Raw genomic sequence first — 20,560 nt, forward strand, 5'->3', positions numbered from 1 at the left:
TCGGAACCGTCCAGGGTGGTGATGCTAGTCGGGCAGGCGGGTGCGAGCAGCGAACGGTTGAAAAGGATGCATTTGGTTTTACTAGCGTTTAACAGCAGTCGGAGGCCACGGAAGGAGTATTGTATGGCATTGAAGCTCGTTTGGAGGTTAGTTAGCACAGTGTCCAAGGAAGGGCCAGAAGTATACAGAATGGTGTCGTCTGCGTAGAGGTGGATCAGGGAATCGCCCGCAGCAAGAGCTACATCATTGATATATACAGAGAAAAGAGTCGGCCCAAGAATTGAACCCTGTGGTACCCCCATAGAGACTGCCAGAGGTCCGGACAACATGCCCTCCGATTTGACACACTGAACTCTGTCTGCAAAGTAGTTGGTGAACCAGGCGAGTCAGTCATTAGAAAAACCAAGGCTAATGAGTCTGCCGATAAGAATACGGTGATTGACAGAGTCGAAAGCCTTGGCCAGGTCGATGGAGACGGCTGAACAGTACTGTCTTTTATTGATGGCGGTTATGATATCATTCAGTACCTTGAGCGTGGCTGAGGTGCACCCATGACCGGCTCGGAAACCGGATTGCACAGCGGAGAAGGTATGGTGGGATTAAAAATGGTCAGTGATCTGTTTATTAACTTGGCTTTCGAAGACTTTAGATAGGCAGGGCAGGATGGATATAGGTCTGTAACAGTTTGGGTCTAGGGTGTCACCCCCTTTGAAGAGGGGGATGACCGCGGCAGCTTTCCAATCTTTAGGGATCTCGGATGATACAAAAGAGAGGTTGAACAGGCTGGTAATAGGGGTTGCAACAATGGCGGCGGATAGTTTCAGAAAGAGAGGGTCCAGATTGTCTAGCCCAGCTGATTTGTACAGGTCCAGGTTTTGCAGCTCTTTCAGAACATCTGCTATCTGGATTTGGGTGAAGGAGAAGCTGGGGAGGCTTGATCAATGATCAAAAAATGATCAACAGTTGGACTAGGCCTACTAGTCTAGTAACCACTGCTCAGTAACCACTGCCCTACCACCAGGTGTCTCCTCATACCTACTTTTTTAGATCTTATTACAGTTTTTTACGATTGCTGACACACTACAATTTAACTTTTCCCACAATTAGCAAAACCTTACACTCAAGGAGCAAAACACAAGGCTAGATTTGCACAACTGTAAGCACATTGTCAGCTTCACACTATTTGCAAAACATTACACACAGTGATTTGCAAAACACTAAACACACTTGTATACATCAGACACAGAAGTATATCATAATGTCACTTCCTTGCAATTCAAAAGCACTGACTGTCAAATTACCACACCTATGAGCCAATCTGTTAAACACAGCCATCAGGTGCACAAACACATGATTGCTAAATTGTAGACACACCAATCAGGTTTAAGCACTATAAAAATGCAGGAGGTAGGTTCACCTGCCTTCAACCAAAATGGAAGGAGTCAGAAGAAGAGTGAGGGTGAGAGGAGGAGTACACAGAGAAGGAGGTAGAGGAAGAGGCAGAGGCCGAGGCAGAGGCCGAGTCAGAGTCAGAGGTCGAGGAAGACCTGAAGCAGGAGGAGAATGTGCACAAAGAAGAAGAGGACCAAACTTATCAAATGACATTCGTGCAACACTAGTGGACCATGTTGTGAACCACGGATTGACGCTGAGGGAGGCTGGACTGAGAGTTCAGCCAAATCTTAGCAGATATACAGTGGCATCTGTCATAATGTCACTTTTCGACAGGAAAACAGGTAAAAGAAGATCTGTCTACAGTTACAGTAATCAGCCGCTTATTGTATGCACCATATCCGCACTTGTGATACCCCTTCCTGTGACATTGTACAGTAAGTTACATGTATTATTCTCTACATAGGATTGAGGGTCGGGAACGACAAGGAGGAAGGGGGCCCATATTCACGCAAGAACAAGAGAGAGAGATAATAGACATGGTTTTGGCCAATAATGCTATCAGGCTCAGAGAACTACAAGCCAACATTATCAGTGACCATGCCATTTTCAATAATGTCCATCAGGTCTCTCAGTCAACACTGGCACGCATCCTGAAAAGACATCAGGTTCAAATGAAACAACTTTATCGAGTGCCTTTTGAGCGGAATTCAGAGAGGGTCAAACGGCTGCGACATGAGTATGTGGAGGTTTGTATTGTTCACTTTAGCACTGTGATGTTGCATACTGCACACAGGACTTCTTTACATTGACTGTATACTAGACCTATCCTGAACTACACAATCTTGTCTTTCACTGTATTTCAGGGAGTTTTGCAGATGGATGCTGAGGAAATCCTGCATGAATTCATATACTGTATACTGATGAGGTAGGGTTCAACCTCACAAAAGCAAGAAGGCGAGGCAGAAATATCATTGGCCACAGGGCTATAATCAATGTCCCAGGGCAACGTGGGGATAACATCACCCTTTGCGCTGCCATTTCACAGCATGGGGTTTGTCCTCCATCATGCCAAAATGGGCCCTTACAACACACCTCACATTCTCGCATTTTTGGACCGATTGCACCACATCGTCACAGTAGGTAATGAAATGCACCAGATGCAATACACGGTCTTCTGGGACAATGTGTCATTCCACCGCTCTGCTTTGGTCCAGAACTGGTTTCAACACCATCCACAGTTGACAGTACTATACCTTCCACCATACTCTCCGTTTCTAAACCCTATCGAAGAGTTTTTCTCTGCATGGCGGTGGAAGGTTTACGATCTCCAGCCCCAGGCTCAGGTACCCCTCATTCAGGCCATGGAGGACGCCTGTGACCAAGTCGACGGCGCAGCTGTGCAAGGATGGATTCGACATTCAAGACGGTTCTTCCCGCGTTGTCTTGCTAATGACGATATTGCTTGTGATGTTGATGAAATTCTCTGGCCAGATCCAGCTAGGCGAAGAGATAATGTATAGTATGTTTACTGTAGTATTTTCTGTACAATATTGTCAGTTTTTTTCTGATTATTTTTTATGTTTGTTGTTGTTGTTATTTACTGTAATTGTAACCTGTACTGGATACAGTATTTTAAGTTTGTCTGTTGTTTGCTGAGCTAACAGTGTTATGCACACTACTGTAGTAGCATGAAAACTGGGACATGTTTTGTTGTGATTCTCCATGTTGACATGTTGACTGATTTGGGTATATGGAGAGAAATAAATGATTTTGATTTTCCTCAGTCTGCAGCGTTGGTCTTGTGTAGTGTTTGTATAGTTGCACTTTCTCTGTGTACTTCATTTACACTACTCTAATCACTGACAATTAGACTTGCTAAAAGTGTTTTAGGTTAGCAACAGCAGTGTGTAACTGGTTCAAAAAGATTGAAGTCATATGAAATGTGTGTGTTTCGTATGGTAACAAAATATTATTTCTATGAAGTCGTGTATAGTTTTGACAAAAGTGTTCCATTTTGCAAATGATCTGAAGTGTTGTGCTACTTTGGTGTAGGGTTGTGCTAATTGTGTGTAGTGTTTTGACAAACCGGGCCCTGTTTTCAAAATTGTGCTTAAACAATTGAAAAAAACTGTAAGAAAGATAATCTGTGTGTGCAGATGCAAAACTAGGCTATTGACACATTGGGAGTCTCTATTTCATCATAGGCTATACATGTTCTGAGGAGAGGTGCGAAAAGATAGCCTAATTTATTTACAATGGTCTACTTCTAGTCTTGATGACCCAATTGCATATAAATGTTCAATCCATGGAGCGGGGAAAAGACACTTTGAATACCTTCGAGGTCACCACGGTCAAATGCAGCAACTTGGACATGGAACGCACGACTGGCGCAAAGACCTTGAAAATGGACTTTGCAAGTACTTTCCTGGCAGTAATTTATGTGCAAGCTTGACTTATTCGAATCAGACACCTTTTTAAAGTGTCAATTAGAAAGTTGTTCACACATCCCCCTTCCCTTCGAAGTAATGCATTGTATTTGTTATCTTTGTAGAGTTAACAAGACAAAAAGTTCCTTGTATTATTCTATTTACAGTAACACTCGACCCTGTTAGTATTAATCAAAATGGTGTGTGTGTGTGTGTGTGTGTGTGTGTGTGTGTGTGTGTGTGTGTGTGTGTGTGTGTGTGTTTGAGAGAGAGAGAGTAGGCAGTCGCTATCCAGGGACCAATCGCTCCACATGAACAGCTCTAGAAGCCTAGTATTGTGAGATCCAACCCCGACTTCAATATTTCAGAATTGACCAAAAGCAGAGATTGCAGTGTAATTCAAAACCACTAGAAACGGAATATAGGCAACATTTTCAAAGAGCTATCAACTTTTAGCCCACTGGATGTAGGCTACCTGGGGACAATGTAGAGCGCGTTTTTTTTTTGTCAGTGTGGGTTGGAACAGGTGAATTGCAAGTAGCGACAATATCAAGGACCACCAAGAACAACAAAGATTCACAACAGTCAGACATCTGAAGGTAAGGTCCTCAACAGATTAATTTAATTTGTGAAGAGATGGAGGTACAGTTAAGTGTTGAGTAACACAACCAATACGCACGGTCTAATACTGACACTCAAAAGCCAGTAGAGACTATACAACTTTCGTGGGTTTTTGTAAATTGTTCCAAAAAATATTTAATAGTTAGTTAAAAGCCTATAGTTGAGCTTCATGTATCTGTTGTGAAGAGATTTTGCGATTCAAACTTTGGTGAAGCACATGCAAACGTTAGGTACATCATGTTATATAAAGGTTAAAAACATTTTTTTATAGATGTCCAAAATATGGAATATTAACACTATATAGCCCAGTGTTTCTTAATCCTGAGGGTATCCATTTTTACAAAACAACTACCACACCTGATTCAAATCATCAAAGCCTGATGACGAGTTTATCCTTGAAATCAAATCAAATCAAATGTGTATTGATCACGTGCCGCATACAACAGGTGTAGACTTTACAGTGAAATGCTTACTTACGAGCCCATTCCCAACAGTGCAGAGTTCAAATGTAAGACAAATATTTGCTCAATTAAATTAAAGGAAATAGTAAGACAATAAAAACAATAGTGAGGCTATATACAAGAAGTACCAGTACCGGGTCAATGTGCAGGTGTGCTAGATAATTGAGGTAATGCAGTATGTACATGTGGGTAGAAACAAAAATATGCACCCCTTTGGTTCCCCAGGAACCACTGCTTATATACACTTACATATTACAGTTTTTTACAATCGCTTTGGCACTAATTTTTGAACCATGATGTCATTTTTCAAAACTCTAGCCACAACCAATGATCAAAATGCAATTTTTTCAAAACTCTAACACTTTCTCAAATTGCTTGGATACAATACACATAAAGCTAAGATCCTTTGTTCATTGAACTAAAATCACCTGTTCAAAATGACACAACTTAACATCAAAGTATTACCATTTCAAAATGCAATTCACACATTACATCTGAAATTACTGTCTATTCATTTCATTACAATGATCTAACTATCAATTGATACAACTGCTTAAAATGATAAGTAACTGTTGCATTACTCTTAATGCATAGTTTTATGGAAACGGACAAACAAAATTCCATGTTAGGTCATGAAAGTTTCAGGATAACAAGATCCATTGACACCAATTACCGTGGAACATGAACCAATTGGACTACATTATCTATGGATGTAATATTTCATCATCATTCTTTATCAGACACTGTTTCTATGGTCGCATGTACCACTTTTCCAGACCATGTTTTCAGATTTGACATTACTGTACACTCACCGGCCACTTTATTAGGTAAACCTATCTAGTACTGGGTAGGACCCCCTTTTGCCTCCACAACAGCCTGAATTATTCATGGTGTTGTACGTTAAGAGATGCCATTCTGCACACCACTGTTTAAACAGATGTTATTTGAGAATTTGTGGCCTTTCTGTTAGCTTGAATGAGTCTGGACATTCTCCTCTGACCTCTCTCATTAACAAGGTGTTTTTGCCCACAGAACTGCCGCTCACTGAATGTGTTTTGTTTATCGCACCATTCTCTGTAAACTCTAGAGACTGTAGTGCGTAAAAATCCCAGGAGGGCAGCTGTTTCTGAGATGCTGGAATCACCATGTGTGGCATCAACAATCATACCACGGTCAAAGTTGCTTCGATTACTCATCTTGCCTGTTCTAATGTTTGGTCAAACAACATCTAAAGCTCTCTACTCTATATACTCTATATATTGAGTTGCAGGCAGCTACATGATTCGTTGTTCGAATGTAACCTTCCTTGATGAGCTAAGTCAGGTCTGTAGAGGTGATGGCATGACCTATGTCATTGTGTGCGATAATGTCAGGTTCCACCATGCTCAAATGGTGCAAGCATGGTTTCAGGCCCAACCACAATTTACCACCCTGTACTTACCCCCATACTCTCCTTTCCTTAAAAATATCCAAAATGTCCATTTATTTGGCGCGTTTGATCCAGAAAAACACCGGTTCCAACTTGTGCAACGTGACTACAAAATATCTCAAAAGTTACCTGTAAACTTTGCCAAAACATTTCAAACTACTTTTGTAATACAAATTTAGGTATTTTTAACGTAAATAATCGATAAAATTGAAGACGGGATGATCTGTGTTCAATACAGGATTAAAACAAACTGTAGCTAGCTTTCTGGTCACGCGCCTCAATCTAACAGTACACTTCAAGTTACCCTCGTTCTGGATGGCCGTACTTCTTCATTACACAAAGGAAAAAACCTCAACCAATTTCTAAAGACTGTTGACATCCAGTGGAAGCGGTAGAACTGCAAGAAGGTCAATTAGAAATCTGGATTCCCAATGAAAATCCATTGAAAAGAGAGTGACCTCAAAAAAAGAAAATCTGAATGGTTTGTCCTCGGGGTTTTGCCTGCTAAATAAGTTATGTTATACTCACAGACATGATTCAAACAGTTTTAGAAACTTCAGAGTGTTTTCTATCCAAATCTACTAATAATATGCATGTCTTATCTTCTGGGGATGAGTAGCTGGCAGTTGAATTTGGGTATGATTTTCATCCAAACGTGAAAATGCTGCCCCCTATCCTAGAGAAAATTGAGGAATTTTTCTCCACATTGAGGTGGAAGGTATATGATAGGCGCCCTCACGAACAAGCCACCCTTCTCCAGGCCATGGATGACGCATGCAATGACATCACGGCAGACCCGTTTCTGGCCTGGATTCGCCATGCCCGAAGATTCTTCCCAAGATGTTTGGCTAATGAAAACATTTGTGATGTGGATGAGAACCTATGGCCAAATCCACAAGACAGGGTTGAGGGAAATATAGAAGTACGGTAATCAATCCTTTGTTTTGCTTTTTACAGTAAGCCAGGTGAGGAACACTGCAATTGATGTTTTACTGCAGTTTTTTTCTTTTTTTGTAGTTAATTATTTTTGCTTTGATTCAAAGAAACCTATGAGTAATTTTATTGTATTTCATCAATAAATTTCAGATTTTGTTCAATGATTCCACTCTGTCTGTAGAATTCTCTTTACTAGTCCTTTTACAGTGATGTACTTACATGTGGTACCATAATGAAACATGTATCACATATTTTGTACTCCAATATTTAATGATTGAACGAACAACTACACAGTGAAACTATCGGTATCTTGTGTGTGGGAGATCTAAATTAATGTTCCTATGGTATTTCGTGATAAATTAGTTATTTGAACCAATGATTCTGCAAGTGCAAGGTTTCTTTAAAGATATGAATGCACAATGCAATGTTTGAACATTGGACAGCCTGTGTTACAAGTGATGACCGTTTTGAGTTTTTTGTCTCGAGTTTTGAAAAATGACCACAAGGTTCTGAAATTAGTGCCAAAGTGATTGTTAAAAACTGTAATCGATACATTTTCAGATGAAGACAGCATTGACTGTCGCTTTTGTTGCACGCACAGTACACACCTGAGCAGGTGAGCCCTTTTTTCTGCAACATTATATTCCTGCCTTCTCTGTAATTTCATTGGTTTGAAAGAGTGATATTCTTGAGTGATTTGTCAGAGCTGCTGCCTGTCAAGTCTTCAGTGAGGTTTTGAGATTCGTATTGGCGATGGATTGAGAATAATACCGGTAAAAGGAAAAACGACATTTCAAATCAAATTGTATTGGTCGCCGAATACAACTGGTGTAGACTTTACCATGACATGTTTGCTGATGAGCCCTTCCCAACGAAGCAGAGTTTAATAATACAAATAAAATAAAATAATGGAGCTATATAGAGGGAGTACCAGTACCAGATCAATGTGGAGCTATATAGAGGGAGTACCAGTACCAGATCAATGTGGAGCTATATAGAGGTAGTACCAGTACCAGATCAATGTGGAGCTATATAGAGGGAGTACCAGTACCAGATCAATGTGGAGCTATATAGAGGGAGTACCAGTACCAGATCAATGTGGAGCTATATAGAAGGAGTACCAGTACCAGATCAATGTGGAGCTATATAGAGGGAGTACCAGTACCAGATCAATGTGGAGCTATATAGAGGGAGTACCAGTACCAGATCAATGTGGAGCTATATAGAGGGAGTACCAGTATCAACCAATGAGTGAAACTGATGCATGGTAAAAAATAAATAAAAAAAAAGAATAAAAAAGAAAGATTCTTCATGGTATTCAGTTTAAGGTTGAATGACCTTAGTTGGTGATTGAAAGAGTTAATGGCAGAAGAGGTGTGGTTAACATATCCATGCTTTTTCACATGTTTGTGTTTGTGTGTGTGAGAGTGAGAGTGTGAGTGAGAGTGAAATTGAGAGTGAAAGTGTGAGTTTGTGTGAGTGTGTGTGTGAGAAAGTGTGAGTGAGAGTATGAGTGAGACAGAGTGAGAGTGTGAGCGTGAGTGTGTGTGTGAGAGTAAGAGTGTGTGTGAGTGCGTGTGTGTGAGAGAGAGAGAGTGTGTGAGTGTGTGTGGCACTAGCCTGTGCACGTGTTTGTATGTGTGAGATCAAGAGGTTCAAAACAATTGTTTTTCACTTCCCTCCACAAACAATTGACGGATGTTGTGCTACTTACTCCCTAGTTCCCAACATTAGCTTTGTTACATTATTGGCAGAATTGCGGCCAGAAAAGGTTATTAGATGAGGGTTATTGAATTAATGCACCTGGAAAGTATTTATCTTATGGCTAAGCACTGGCTCCATGGCAGGAAACTAAACAGCATCCGCCGCCACAACAACTCCATCTATTTGGTTATAAGATGGCTGTCGTTAACTCAGCATTATGTAATTTGACAGGGACAGAGACAAACGGCATGGCACAGCACTAAAAGACGTCTGGGACTACTGTAGGGATGCTTAATAAAACAATTTGGCAGTTGTTTAGATGGGTTTGACAAACTCTTCACGAGGAGAAGTCTTGGTATAAAAATAGAGAACCTCAAAAGGCTCATGGCACCTCATCTCAAGTTCAACTTATAGTTAGAGCAGCACATACAGTACAATATGTGCTGTGAGTGTGTTTCCTGTACTATGCTATCCAATGAGTGTGACTCAACAAGAGTGTCTCAACTGACATTCCTAAGTTTTATCACTGGGGCGGCAGGTAGCCTAGTGGTTAAGAGTGTTGGGCCATTAAGCAAAAGTTCACTGGTTTCTCCTAGGTGAAAAATATGTTTATGTGTACCTCGAGCAAGGCACTTAACCCTAATTTATCCTGCAAGTCACTCAATGATTCTTAGAAGGTATCAATGCCAGCTTCAGCAATACCTCCACGTGTGTTTTTGTGTTGCTGGCTTATTCTTACCTCCTGAGGATTTCTCAGAAAACATTAAACAGAAACATAATCTCTCCATCAGTTGCTTGTGTGATGTGGGTAAACACCACTACATCCTGATTACAGTATGATTTTATTTGTTTGCTCCTGACTCAGATTTAGCTGGTTGGGTGTATCGAGAGTGACTCTTTTGAAGGGATGACAAAGTCATTCGTTTCTCACTTCTCTTCCTCTTAAATAACCTTCTCGGATGCCAACACACTCAGACTCTCCCTCTTCTCTTTCTGTGTGAACAGGTTCTGCTGAATTCCATGGATCGGACACTCAAGAGGCTTCATCTCCATCTGCTCCCGACCGCTGTCACTTTCTGGTCTCTCCCCTTCTCTATGGCTGCCAGCGTGACCCCAGGGGGGTGTGGCTCCAATGTAGGCTCCCTGTACTATAGCCTGTGTGACCTCAGTGCCGCATGGGGCATCGTACTGGAGTCATTCGCGGCGGCCGGCGTGGTGGGTTCCATCATCCTCCTCATCGTCCTCCTGGCCAGCCTACCCTTCATCACAGACAAGAACAAGAGGAGCTCCGTGGGGCTCCATGCCTGCTTCCTGATCTGTACCCTGGGCCTCTTCTGCCTCACTTTCTCCTTCATCGTAGGGAAGGACTTCGCCACCTGTGCCTCGCGGCGCTTCCTCTTCGGGGTGCTGTTTGCCGGGTGCTTCACGTGTCTTCTCATGCAGTGTGTGAGGCTGAACCTCCTGGCCCGCAGGGGGGATCAGGGGCCCCGGGCCTGGGTTCTGTGTCTGGGAGCCCTGGGGCTCTGGCTGGTGGAGGTGGTCATCAACACAGAGTGGCTGATCATTACCATTGTTCGCTACCCACTGTCACCGCTCAACGTTACAGGGACAGCACTAGGCATGGCCGCCGACGTGCCCTGTAACATCGCCAACCAGGACTTTGTAATGGCGCTGATCTACGTACTGAATCTTCTCCTAGCTGTCGTAGTGGCATCCTTACCGTCCCTGTGCGGGAAACACAAGCAGAGACGCCAGGAGGGAGCCTTTCTCCTCGTCACAGGTCTCCTCTCTGTGTTCATCTGGGTGGCCTGGATCACCATGTACGCCTGGGGGAACCTGATGACGGGTGGACCCAGCTGGGATGACCCTACCCTGGCCATCGCCCTGGTCTGCAATGCCTGGGTGTTCCTGGTCCTCTACACCATCCCAGAGATCTGCTCTCTGACTCAGGAGGACGGGGGGGCGCCGGGGTTCGGAGAGGACCTGTACCCCAGTAGAGGGGTGGGCTACGAGACCATCCTGAAGGATCAAGGAGCCCAGAATATGTTTATGGAGAACAAGGCTTTCTCTATGGATGAGAACGCAGGTATGTAGACATACATTCATGCATGCACACACAGGCGCGCGCACACACACACACACACACACACACACACACACACACACACAGACGTAAGCTCCACACACATTCACAAACACACACTGACACTTGTTGACCCACTAATTACCTGGCTTCACTAATTAGTAAACTTCACTAGACGACAGGATGTTTTGTCCTCTTGCTGGCACATCACATACAGTGGATGATTCTAACACACCTAGCAAACATTAGAGGGGGAGGTTCATTAAGAGGGCCACTGAAGCTTGCATCAGTACAGTCAGGCACATGAATAAGGGAACATTGTTGTCTGCATGGAGCGATCTTCACACACTATCAGTGAAGAAACACAATGAATGGCATCGAAACGGTAATGAACTTCACACCCAGTTTACGTTCTCCAAACTCTTCAGAATTTGATATGCTGGTTTTAATCCTGTTGGTGACCCGTATCTGATCTAGTAGGATGCAGCCGGGCCAGACAGGACACTGTGTCCCTCCTCCTCCCACTCTATCTCTTTGATGCTGCTCTACCTGCCCTCAGCCTGCCCTAGCCTCATCTCATCACCACAAGGTTGCGTTCCAAATGGCACCCAATTTCCTATGTAGTGCATGCACTTCTTTTGACCAGGGCACATAGGTCTCTGGTCAAACGTAGTGCACTATATCGGGAATAGTGTGCCCTTTGGGACGCATACCATGGCTTAGGTTAAAGTAGGAGGGATAATAGCACATGGTAATGTGGATGGCGGATGGCGCCTTATGAGTTAGCAGCTCTGTCCTGACTGAGAGATTAGCTTACTGTATGTCCTGGTCTGCTGAGAGATCAGCTGGCACCACGCCCTATCAAGACAATATTAGAAGATAGAGGGACACCATTTTTACTGACTGGAATATCATGTTTGAATAAATTAAACAAAATAACATTTGTCCTAGCCCATCAAACTAATAATGAGAAGAGAACAGAGAATGTTGGGGGAAAAATAACCCTTCCGTGTTTGGCGATTATATTAAAGGGAATGTTTGTTTCTGGTAGAGACTGAGAACAAAGGATGATGTCCTTCATGATGAGAGAGAGCTATGAAAACATTAAATAGTCAGTCACTGTCTATGTTTAGCCAAAGGACTTTTTTAAAAGTTAAGCTACCGAGTCGCCTCTCCCACACACACGTTCCATTACCACCAATCTACCAGGTGATTCAATGGGAGTTTGTAATTACTCACACGTTAGTAGATGTCTAGAATAGAACAGTGACCTAACCAGTGTCCCATGCATACATAAATGTTGACACAACACACTCCTCAGCTCTGATTCAGTCCCAATAGCAATGCTTGTGTTTGCGTTACTGTGCCGTCTCCATAGATACCTAGTCAGTTGCACAACAGAATGAATTCAACTGAAATGTGTCTTCTGAAATGTGTCTTCCGCATTTAACCCAACCCCTCTGAATCAGAACATCTGAACATTCTGTACATTTTCATTATCTTGAACAGGCCCCAGGTGTAGATAATCAAGTCAAACCAATCAACCAATGATATTGTGTACAGATAAGTATAAAAAGTTGTGACACTGTACTGCACAGCAAATTCTCCAGTGTTACTTAAAAAATATATAATTTTTAAGGCTTTACACTAAGCAGTGTTAAATCAAGTGTTGAGTCTGTGGCTCCATATAGACACCGGAACAGTGTTAAATTAACACACTGCTTAGTGTAAAGCCTTATTCAAATATTTCCCAGAGTGCCCTGTACTTGTTATTTTGGCCTGAGTGGGTTCCCAATCAGAGACAGCTCGTTGTCTCTGATTGGGGAGCCTATTTAGGTTGCCATTTTCCATGTCTGTTTGGTGGGTAGTTGTCAATGTTTAGTTGCCTGTGAGCACTACGTTGGCGGTTCGTTTGTTAAGTGTTCTGTGTTGAATTAAAAGATGTATTCCAATCGCGCTGCACCTTGGTCCACTCATTTAAACGTTCGTGACAGTAAACCATGATTTCCAGGCTGTTGTATAGCTCTCTAATATATATATTTTTTAGATTTGTTCTTAAAGGGGTACAAACACTAACCAGTAAAGTTATCCTGTTGTACCTTTAATTGTGAGTGCATAATTGGCATGTGAGTAGGCTCGCAAAATCCTGTTTGAAGGATTCTGGATATCCTGCTTCCATTTCCAGAAAACTTCCAAAGAAGACTTTGCAGAGTTTTGGAATTCTAACTGCAAGTCATACAGTATTAATCTGGCTTGCAAATGGAGTGTCTAATTTCTACTGGAATCCAGCAGGAGTTATGCTACCCAACAGAATTGTTATTCACCTACAACCTGCATTCAGAATGAGCACCATGGTTAGAAATATTGGGTAGAGACTACCTAAGCCAACTAAACTGGAACAAACAGTTCAGTAATGGTTGCAAAAAATCTAACTGAATGGATTTGTTTAGAAAAATGTATGTTATGTATCTTCGTGTAGCATAAGATTAATCAATGTGAATACAAAAACATAGCTATTGAAACAAACAATTCTAAAAATCAAACTGCAATAGAGCATGCTGGGAAATATAATATAATGATGGGCAAAGTTATATGTATGAGTTTCAGACCCTTTTATTACGGTGAAAGTAGGCTCTCAAAAGGCCTGATGAAATACGTATGGTATTGGGTTCAATAAAGTTTTTTTAATGTTAACATACTCACTTAGGATTTCACATTGTGAAGTCCATAGGACCGAAAATGTATTGTATGAGTAAAACAACCATGTCTCTGTCACTAACAAATCAGTCATGGATGGTAACGGTACGATTTTCTCGAAAGGCACTAAGCAGTGTGTTCATTTATTACTTTTCCGGTGTCTATATGGGTCAACAAACTCCACACTTTCAGTGTTTATTCAACCCTGTCAGTGTTTATTAATATTATTAATTATATTTTTTAACACAAAAATGTGTCTTATAAGTCCATGTCCCAGGTCATTTGTTGTGTAGATCCATGTATATTCCTCAATGCTAAATGGAAAGATAAGTGCTATGTAATTCCCTGGTTCATTCTGTGCTTATCTTTTCCATTAATTTGGGAATGAGGGATGTACCTGAACCTACATAACTGAGGGAATTGGACAGAATAAGGAAATTCTGTCCAAGTTTGTTTCAGCATCACTGGAAGAACGTTCAGGCCTGACCGTTGCTCAATGATTGACAAAATATTTGATACGCTTCATCAAATGCAATCACCATCTTAAATGATTAACCAAGAACCATAGGCTATGACAATGATGTAAACATTAATGTAATGCATGATGTAAAGAAATCCTGAAAAACAAATGTTAACCAATAAAACAAAATCAGTTTGTATTACTTTCCATAATTTATTTCCATTATTTCGATTGATAAATACTATGTGTTAATGATAATATATTTAGACTAATTAAACTACCTGTTCTAGTTTTTGGTTCTTCATCAAATATTTAGCAGCCAATTAATAATTTTTTGTTATTTTCAAATAACTTCAAATATCTTCAATAATTATTTGGTTTTCTGAGACCTGTATTTGAATATCAAAGGAAATAGTTGCCTTTAGTTGATTCTCTATATTCGACTACCTCGAGTATTTCAAAAGTTGGCATTTTCAAACAAGCTACAGAATACAACTATTTCCTGCACAGGTCTGATTTGCACTACCATTGTTTATAGAGGTTGCACAGTTGAATGCACAATGGAGATAATAGAGTTAGGGGCCAATTCAGACTTAGGAAATCTATACATTTTTTACGTGTTTTCATTTAAGCACTTCACAGTATTTGGTATTCAGACTTACCTTATGCAAGTGCGTAACGAGCTCTTTGTGTGTGGCTCCCTTATGCGCACTGAATAAATTTAGTTAAACCGCCAAAAATCCTCCCACTTGTTGGCCAACAGATTTTGTCATGGAATTTTCAGTAGGTTTACATTTATCTAAAGCTATCCCTTTAAATACGGTGTACCTTTTAATTTTATCGACAGACTCACTAGAATATATTGAGAGAACAGGGCTCAATAAAGAAAGCCATCAAAATACATATATTAATCTCCTTTTAGTTGATCAAAAAAATATTCAGATATCAGAAAAGTATTGCGACCCCACCATGTAAAAAAAAAAAAGGTAATGCAGTCAACAGTCAGTGTTTATTTTTTTGTGGCTATGACAATTACAGTATAACAGCCAGCAGCATACCACTGCTGGCTTACTTCTGAAGCAAAGCAGGGTTGGTCCTGGTCAGTCCCTGGAAGTGGTGTTGGAGGGCAAGTAGGAGGAACCCTTTCCTCTGGTCAAACAAATATCCCAGTGCAGTGATTGGCGACACTGCCCTGTATAGGGTGCTGCATTTCGGATGGGACATTAAATGGGTGTCCTGACTCTCTGAGCTCATTAAAGATCCCATGGCACTTATTGTAAGAGTAGGGGTGTTAACCCTGGTGTCCTGGCTAAATTCCCAATCTGGCCCTCAAACCATCACAGTCACTTACAGTAATAATTCACAGTTTACATATGGCTCATTCATCCCCCTCCTCTCCCCTGTAACTATTCCCCAGGTCGTTGCTGTAAATGAGAATGTGTTCTCAGTCAACTTACCTGGTAAAATAACAAGTCAGTCTGACAGTATTTCAATCAGTTTACCTTGTTGATTGAATGTCATCACATTTAATATTTTTTGTTGTTGTTGTTGAAAGTTTGGATTACAGACATACAAGGAGTGTAGCGACACGAATAGTAACGTCTTACAGATTGAGTTTGACAGCTCAGCTGCATCTGAGTCCAAATATAAACCTGATGACCGCGACAGCTTTAGTTTCCCACTGAAAACTGAACTGCACCCTTAGTATTTGTTTCATTGTCAATATTCCAGATATACATGGATGATAGCAATACTGACGTCTTATAAATTGAGCTTGATAGCTTAGCTGCATCTGAGTCTGAGTATAAACCTGTTTCTCCAGTGACCCCATTCTCAAATAAGGTGACCCCCCATGTTGGGGAAACGCTGATTTAGAGTTAGGAGAGTATTTATGAATCTACCTACTTCATAAAAGAACAACTGAAAGTTGCTATATTCAGTTCAATCCATGAAATATTGGAAGGGGAGAAAAGTGTACAATAGTGGTTGAACAATAGTCATATCAATCTACCTTAACCCTCACTGATGATGGAACTGTGATGACAACGGTCCAGTCGTCATGAACCGTGATCCAGGCTTCAGGCTTAAACTGACATATTTTGTCTGCATTACATAATGATTCAAATAGGCTACATGTTCCTTGTAACTTGTAATTCAAAATGATTCATTATTGCTAGTGACCCTCAGCAACAACCACATGGACGTGGCAGCGTTTACAGAGGAAACAAATAAAACTTGTCTAAATCAAACAATGTATTGAAATGTAGGGTAAGCCTACCAACTGAAAGGAACTAACACTAAATTGGCAGTTAAATATGTGTGGTTATTAGTTACGGTTGCTACCGATATTGGCTTATAACATTGAACATTGAACATGTACTTTTCATTTTGCCGCCATATGACTGATTGTATTTGTCTCCAGCAATCATAGCGTCAAATAGATCTAAAAACAATTACAAATGTATTTATCCCCTTATCCAAACAGATTACTCATTTACCAACTCCTATCAATAGTTCTCATCACTTTATAAATTACAGTGCATGCAGAACGGTGCTAATACTATTGGGGAAATGAAAGTAGCTGTTTTTCTACTTCGAACTGAAAGGTTAGCTAGACGTTATTCATGGTTTCCTAGTGCATAAGGGTGGTGGAATCATGAGGGAATTAAGTCAAGGTCTAATTATGTGGCATCTGTAGTCACACCTCTGCCACACCTCCATTTATATGATCTCCACCCTAAACGAATACATGGCTGGCACATGAATTTCCCCATGCTTAAATTGTCAGAATAGACACAGAGAGAAAATTGCATAAAACGGGAATTAAGTTCCATTGACGCGCACATAACTTAGGTCTGAATTCCACCCTTATAGCCTAAATCAGTGGTTTATGATCTTGTCATGGTGGTTAAAACCATGACTGGTTGCTTGGGAACACTGAATACCTAGAGCCCTCAAACTCAACTCTGCACCTCAAAGCTAGTTCCACTGAGTTTTTCATTGTGCTCCTCTAATCAGGAACTGATCAGGTTGGCACAATTAATTATCACGTAGAACAAAAAACCAGCAGCCGACGGCCCTTGTAGGTTAAGAGTTGAATACCCCTGACCTAGAGGAGGACAACATTTGAGAGCTGAGTATCTGACTAAGTTGGATTGATTGAGATTAGAAGTTGAATATGTATTTATATAAAGAAACTATCCATTGTCCCTACGTATATTATTATTGTTGTCTGTTTTCTTGTTGTACATTTCAGATCCGAAGATTGTGTCCCCATACAGCGGCTACAGTGGTCAGCTCCGCAGTTCTGTCTACCAGCCCACAGAGCTAGCTATCATTAGCAAGGGAATGGGGAATGTGAGTACTGGCCATCACGCACGCACGCACACACACACACACACAGACAGATTGTTGTTGTTTTGTTTTTCAATTATCTCTTAAAAAGAAGGAGGACCCTTATTAATATCCATTCGTTTAAATATTCTTCCCTTCTCTTTTGTCTGGATGCTGATCTGCATGTTGTGGCCCATGTGTATCACTGGCTGCAGCAGGAAATGTCCTACGAGTCTCGCATCCCCCGAGCCTCCATCAACAACAGCTCCCCGGCCCACAGAGGGGGCAGTACCCTGTCAGTATGCACCGACGAGGCCTCAGACACACAGACACAACAGGGCCACAGTGTAGGTGGAGATAGACAACCCATGTCCTCTGCAGTGCGTCCCAAATGGCACAGTCTTCATTTTATATTACACTACTTTTGACCAGAGCCCGGTCAAAAGTAGTGCACTAAATAGGGAATAGGGTGCGATTTGGGACGAACACCTGCTGTACTCGGACACATTCTCCTCACCTTTCTCTAGCCTCTGTCTGCACACAGCACAGGCAATCCTCTCAACTCTGCCGTATACCTGTATCCATAGCAACTTGTTCTACCTACGGGTTCCTCCTGATGAATTCTCTCTTTGTCTGTGTTTCACCTTGACGAGCATGTGTATTCTCTTCCTGCTCTTGTACGCGCTTATTGGATGGTGTTTAGTTCTACATTCCTATCGGATGGTTTTTAGTTCTACATTCCTACCGGATGGTTTTTAGTTCTACATTCCCATTGGATGGTTTTTAGTTCTACATTCCCAGGGAATATATTGTTTTTGTTTCTTTCTTTCCATCTTTTTCTCTTATTGAGATGTTCCTGTTTTGGGCCTGTCTTATCTTTCACTTCATTCGTCCTGTGGGTTTCTTACTTCCTTCTGGTGTTATGGACAGTCCTCTTATCAATTCAATCTTTTTTTACATGCACATTGCATTAGGACTATCATTACACTACGCATATTTATGACATTAGCCTCATGTGCAATTCCACGATAACAGAATTACAGTGAGACTCAGATGTTTTACTTCCTTGTTGAAGGTAGACCTTCTGCATGGAGTTGTGTGGTTTGTTAAGCTTTTGAAATCAATGTTTTTTGTTTGGCATACATTTTAAAGTGAAAAATCTGAGTCCCAGCGTAATTCTGTTACCATGGAATTGCCCCTAAACAGTTTTTAACAATAACATCTCTCTTTTTTTCAGGGTAATGGACTGCACAAGAAATCCCAGTGGTGAACACAGACTTTACGTTACACCTCTCTCCTCGAGACATTTTTGTTCATCCATTTTATTCAAATCTGTTGACTCTATTTTGCTGTTGTCCATTGGATTCTTAATATGAGCTGGCTCTAAAGCGACCAGCCTATCAGACTCCAGAGGTGACGTTTGGGTGATCGATACAAACAATTTGCCTATCTATAAATGGACAGTCCTGCACAGCAAAATCAATGGTGTACATTTAACTCTGAAAGTGTTAAATGTACACTATTTTCAGTGAACATATGAGTCCCACTGAACTGGTGTTAATATAACACTTTTGAAACTGCTAAAGATTGAACTCTGTTGCAGTGTTCCCCATTCAACTCTTAAACTGTTCATAGGAACTTGATTGTGGTGTTTGCATAGCTCTACTGTAGAGTAATACGCAACACCTACAGAGTAAAACGTAACACTTGACTAATTTGCTTATTTCCCAGAGTGCCTTATCTTTTCAAGTGAATTGTAGAGTTACCACCCATGACTGTATTTGTTAACGATAGAGACATGGTTACTGAATTCTTTCATTTAAAAGGCCTGTAGCTTTCACCTACTGAGTATCTAAAACTATGACTCTATGATAGTACATGTATCATGACCTAGTTTCATCCTAACACAGAGGTGTTAAGAAAGTCATGGTTTGCACACCAAGGCAGGCCTGCAAATGACATTATGCTGGCTCTCGAAGTGATGTGTAATTCCTATTGAAATCCAGCCAGAGTTAGGATATCCTACAGTTAAAATTGTTATTCACTTGCAACCTGCATTCAGAATGATTGTCAGGGTTCTTCTTCTTTTGCAAATTGATAAGACTACCTAAACCATTTAAACTGAAACTTTAGTAACAGGTGCAATAAATTTAACTTAGTGATTGGATTAGTTTAGAAAAATGTATGTTATTTATCTTTGTGTAGTTTAAGATTAATCAATCAATGTACATGTAAAAACACAGACATTAAAAGCAATTCAAAAAAATCTACCTGCAGTAGAGCATGCAGGGAAATATGATAATGATTAGCGTGCTTTTGATGGGACTGTTTTAATCTCCACAGTGTAAAACAATAACTATGCTTATTAACACTAACACTTGGGGATATTTTACCCAACTGAGTGTTACTTTCACTCTTACAGAGTGAATTCATCTCCTGAATAAACACAAGAAATGTTACACTGAAAAATCAACACTGGCCAATTTGCTGTGTGTGTTTGACATAACCCTCTATAGATCAAAGCAACCTGCAGTCAAAGCAACCCACAGAGCAGACGGTATACCCATGGCTTAGGGAGAAAACAATATATTTTGCAAAGGTTACCATTCCGCTCACTGTGAGCTGAGCTAAGCTCTCCGCTGGACGTACTGTGACAGATGAACTGTGAGCATGCTGGAATGGTGGAAAATAATAGTCAGACTTTCTCTTAGCATGGGGGGGGGGGTATTTTGGCAACAAAGGTGGCTATATAGTAAACATGCACACTCTCTCTCACACACACACACACACACACACACACACACACACACACACACACACACACACACACACACACACACACACACACACACACACACACACACACACACACACACACACACACACAATAGTCACATGGAAGTGCAGCCAACGACAGGATCAGTTAAGCGAGGGGCCAACAGGTGTGACGGTGTCATGGGATTTACCTGCCATCCCAGGGTTCCCAGACGAGGACTCATTAAGAGTGGAAAATTC

The 20,560-nt window shown here is 41.2% G+C and overlaps 1 protein-coding gene across 2 annotated transcripts; it reads left to right on the forward strand.

Moving 5' to 3' along the window:
* The first annotated feature begins 4,095 nt into the window (after positions 1-4,095).
* gprc5c (G protein-coupled receptor, class C, group 5, member C) lies at positions 4,096-20,018 on the forward strand. Of its 2 annotated transcripts, none has more exons than XM_038992220.1 (5): positions 4,096-4,420; positions 9,978-11,058; positions 17,469-17,569; positions 17,764-17,892; positions 18,783-20,018. In XM_038992220.1, exons 2-5 carry the CDS (start codon positions 9,993-9,995, stop codon positions 18,813-18,815), a joined length of 1,329 nt encoding a protein of 442 aa, XP_038848148.1. In that variant the 5' UTR covers positions 4,096-4,420; positions 9,978-9,992; the 3' UTR covers positions 18,816-20,018. The 2 variants fall into 2 exon arrangements, with proteins under 2 accessions (XP_038848148.1, XP_038848147.1); XM_038992219.1 differs by having other exon boundaries at positions 4,097-4,420; positions 17,761-17,892.
* Positions 20,019-20,560: the final 542 nt, after the last annotated feature.

This window comes from Salvelinus namaycush, chromosome 4 (assembly GCF_016432855.1).
Source record: "Salvelinus namaycush isolate Seneca chromosome 4, SaNama_1.0, whole genome shotgun sequence".
In the NCBI taxonomy this organism is placed as follows: domain Eukaryota; kingdom Metazoa; phylum Chordata; class Actinopteri; order Salmoniformes; family Salmonidae; genus Salvelinus; species Salvelinus namaycush.

Bases quoted from the DNA above. Each gene is read 5' to 3' on its own strand.
- gprc5c (XM_038992219.1), top strand. From the start codon at position 9,993: ATGGATCGGACACTCAAGAGGCTTCATCTCCATCTGCTCCCGACCGCT. The intron at 17,570-17,760 runs GTGAGTACTGGC...CACTGGCTGCAG, and splicing joins TTAGCAAGGGAATGGGGAAT to CAGGAAATGTCCTACGAGTC. The intron at 17,893-18,782 runs GTAGGTGGAGAT...TCTTTTTTTCAG, and splicing joins AGACACAACAGGGCCACAGT to GGTAATGGACTGCACAAGAA.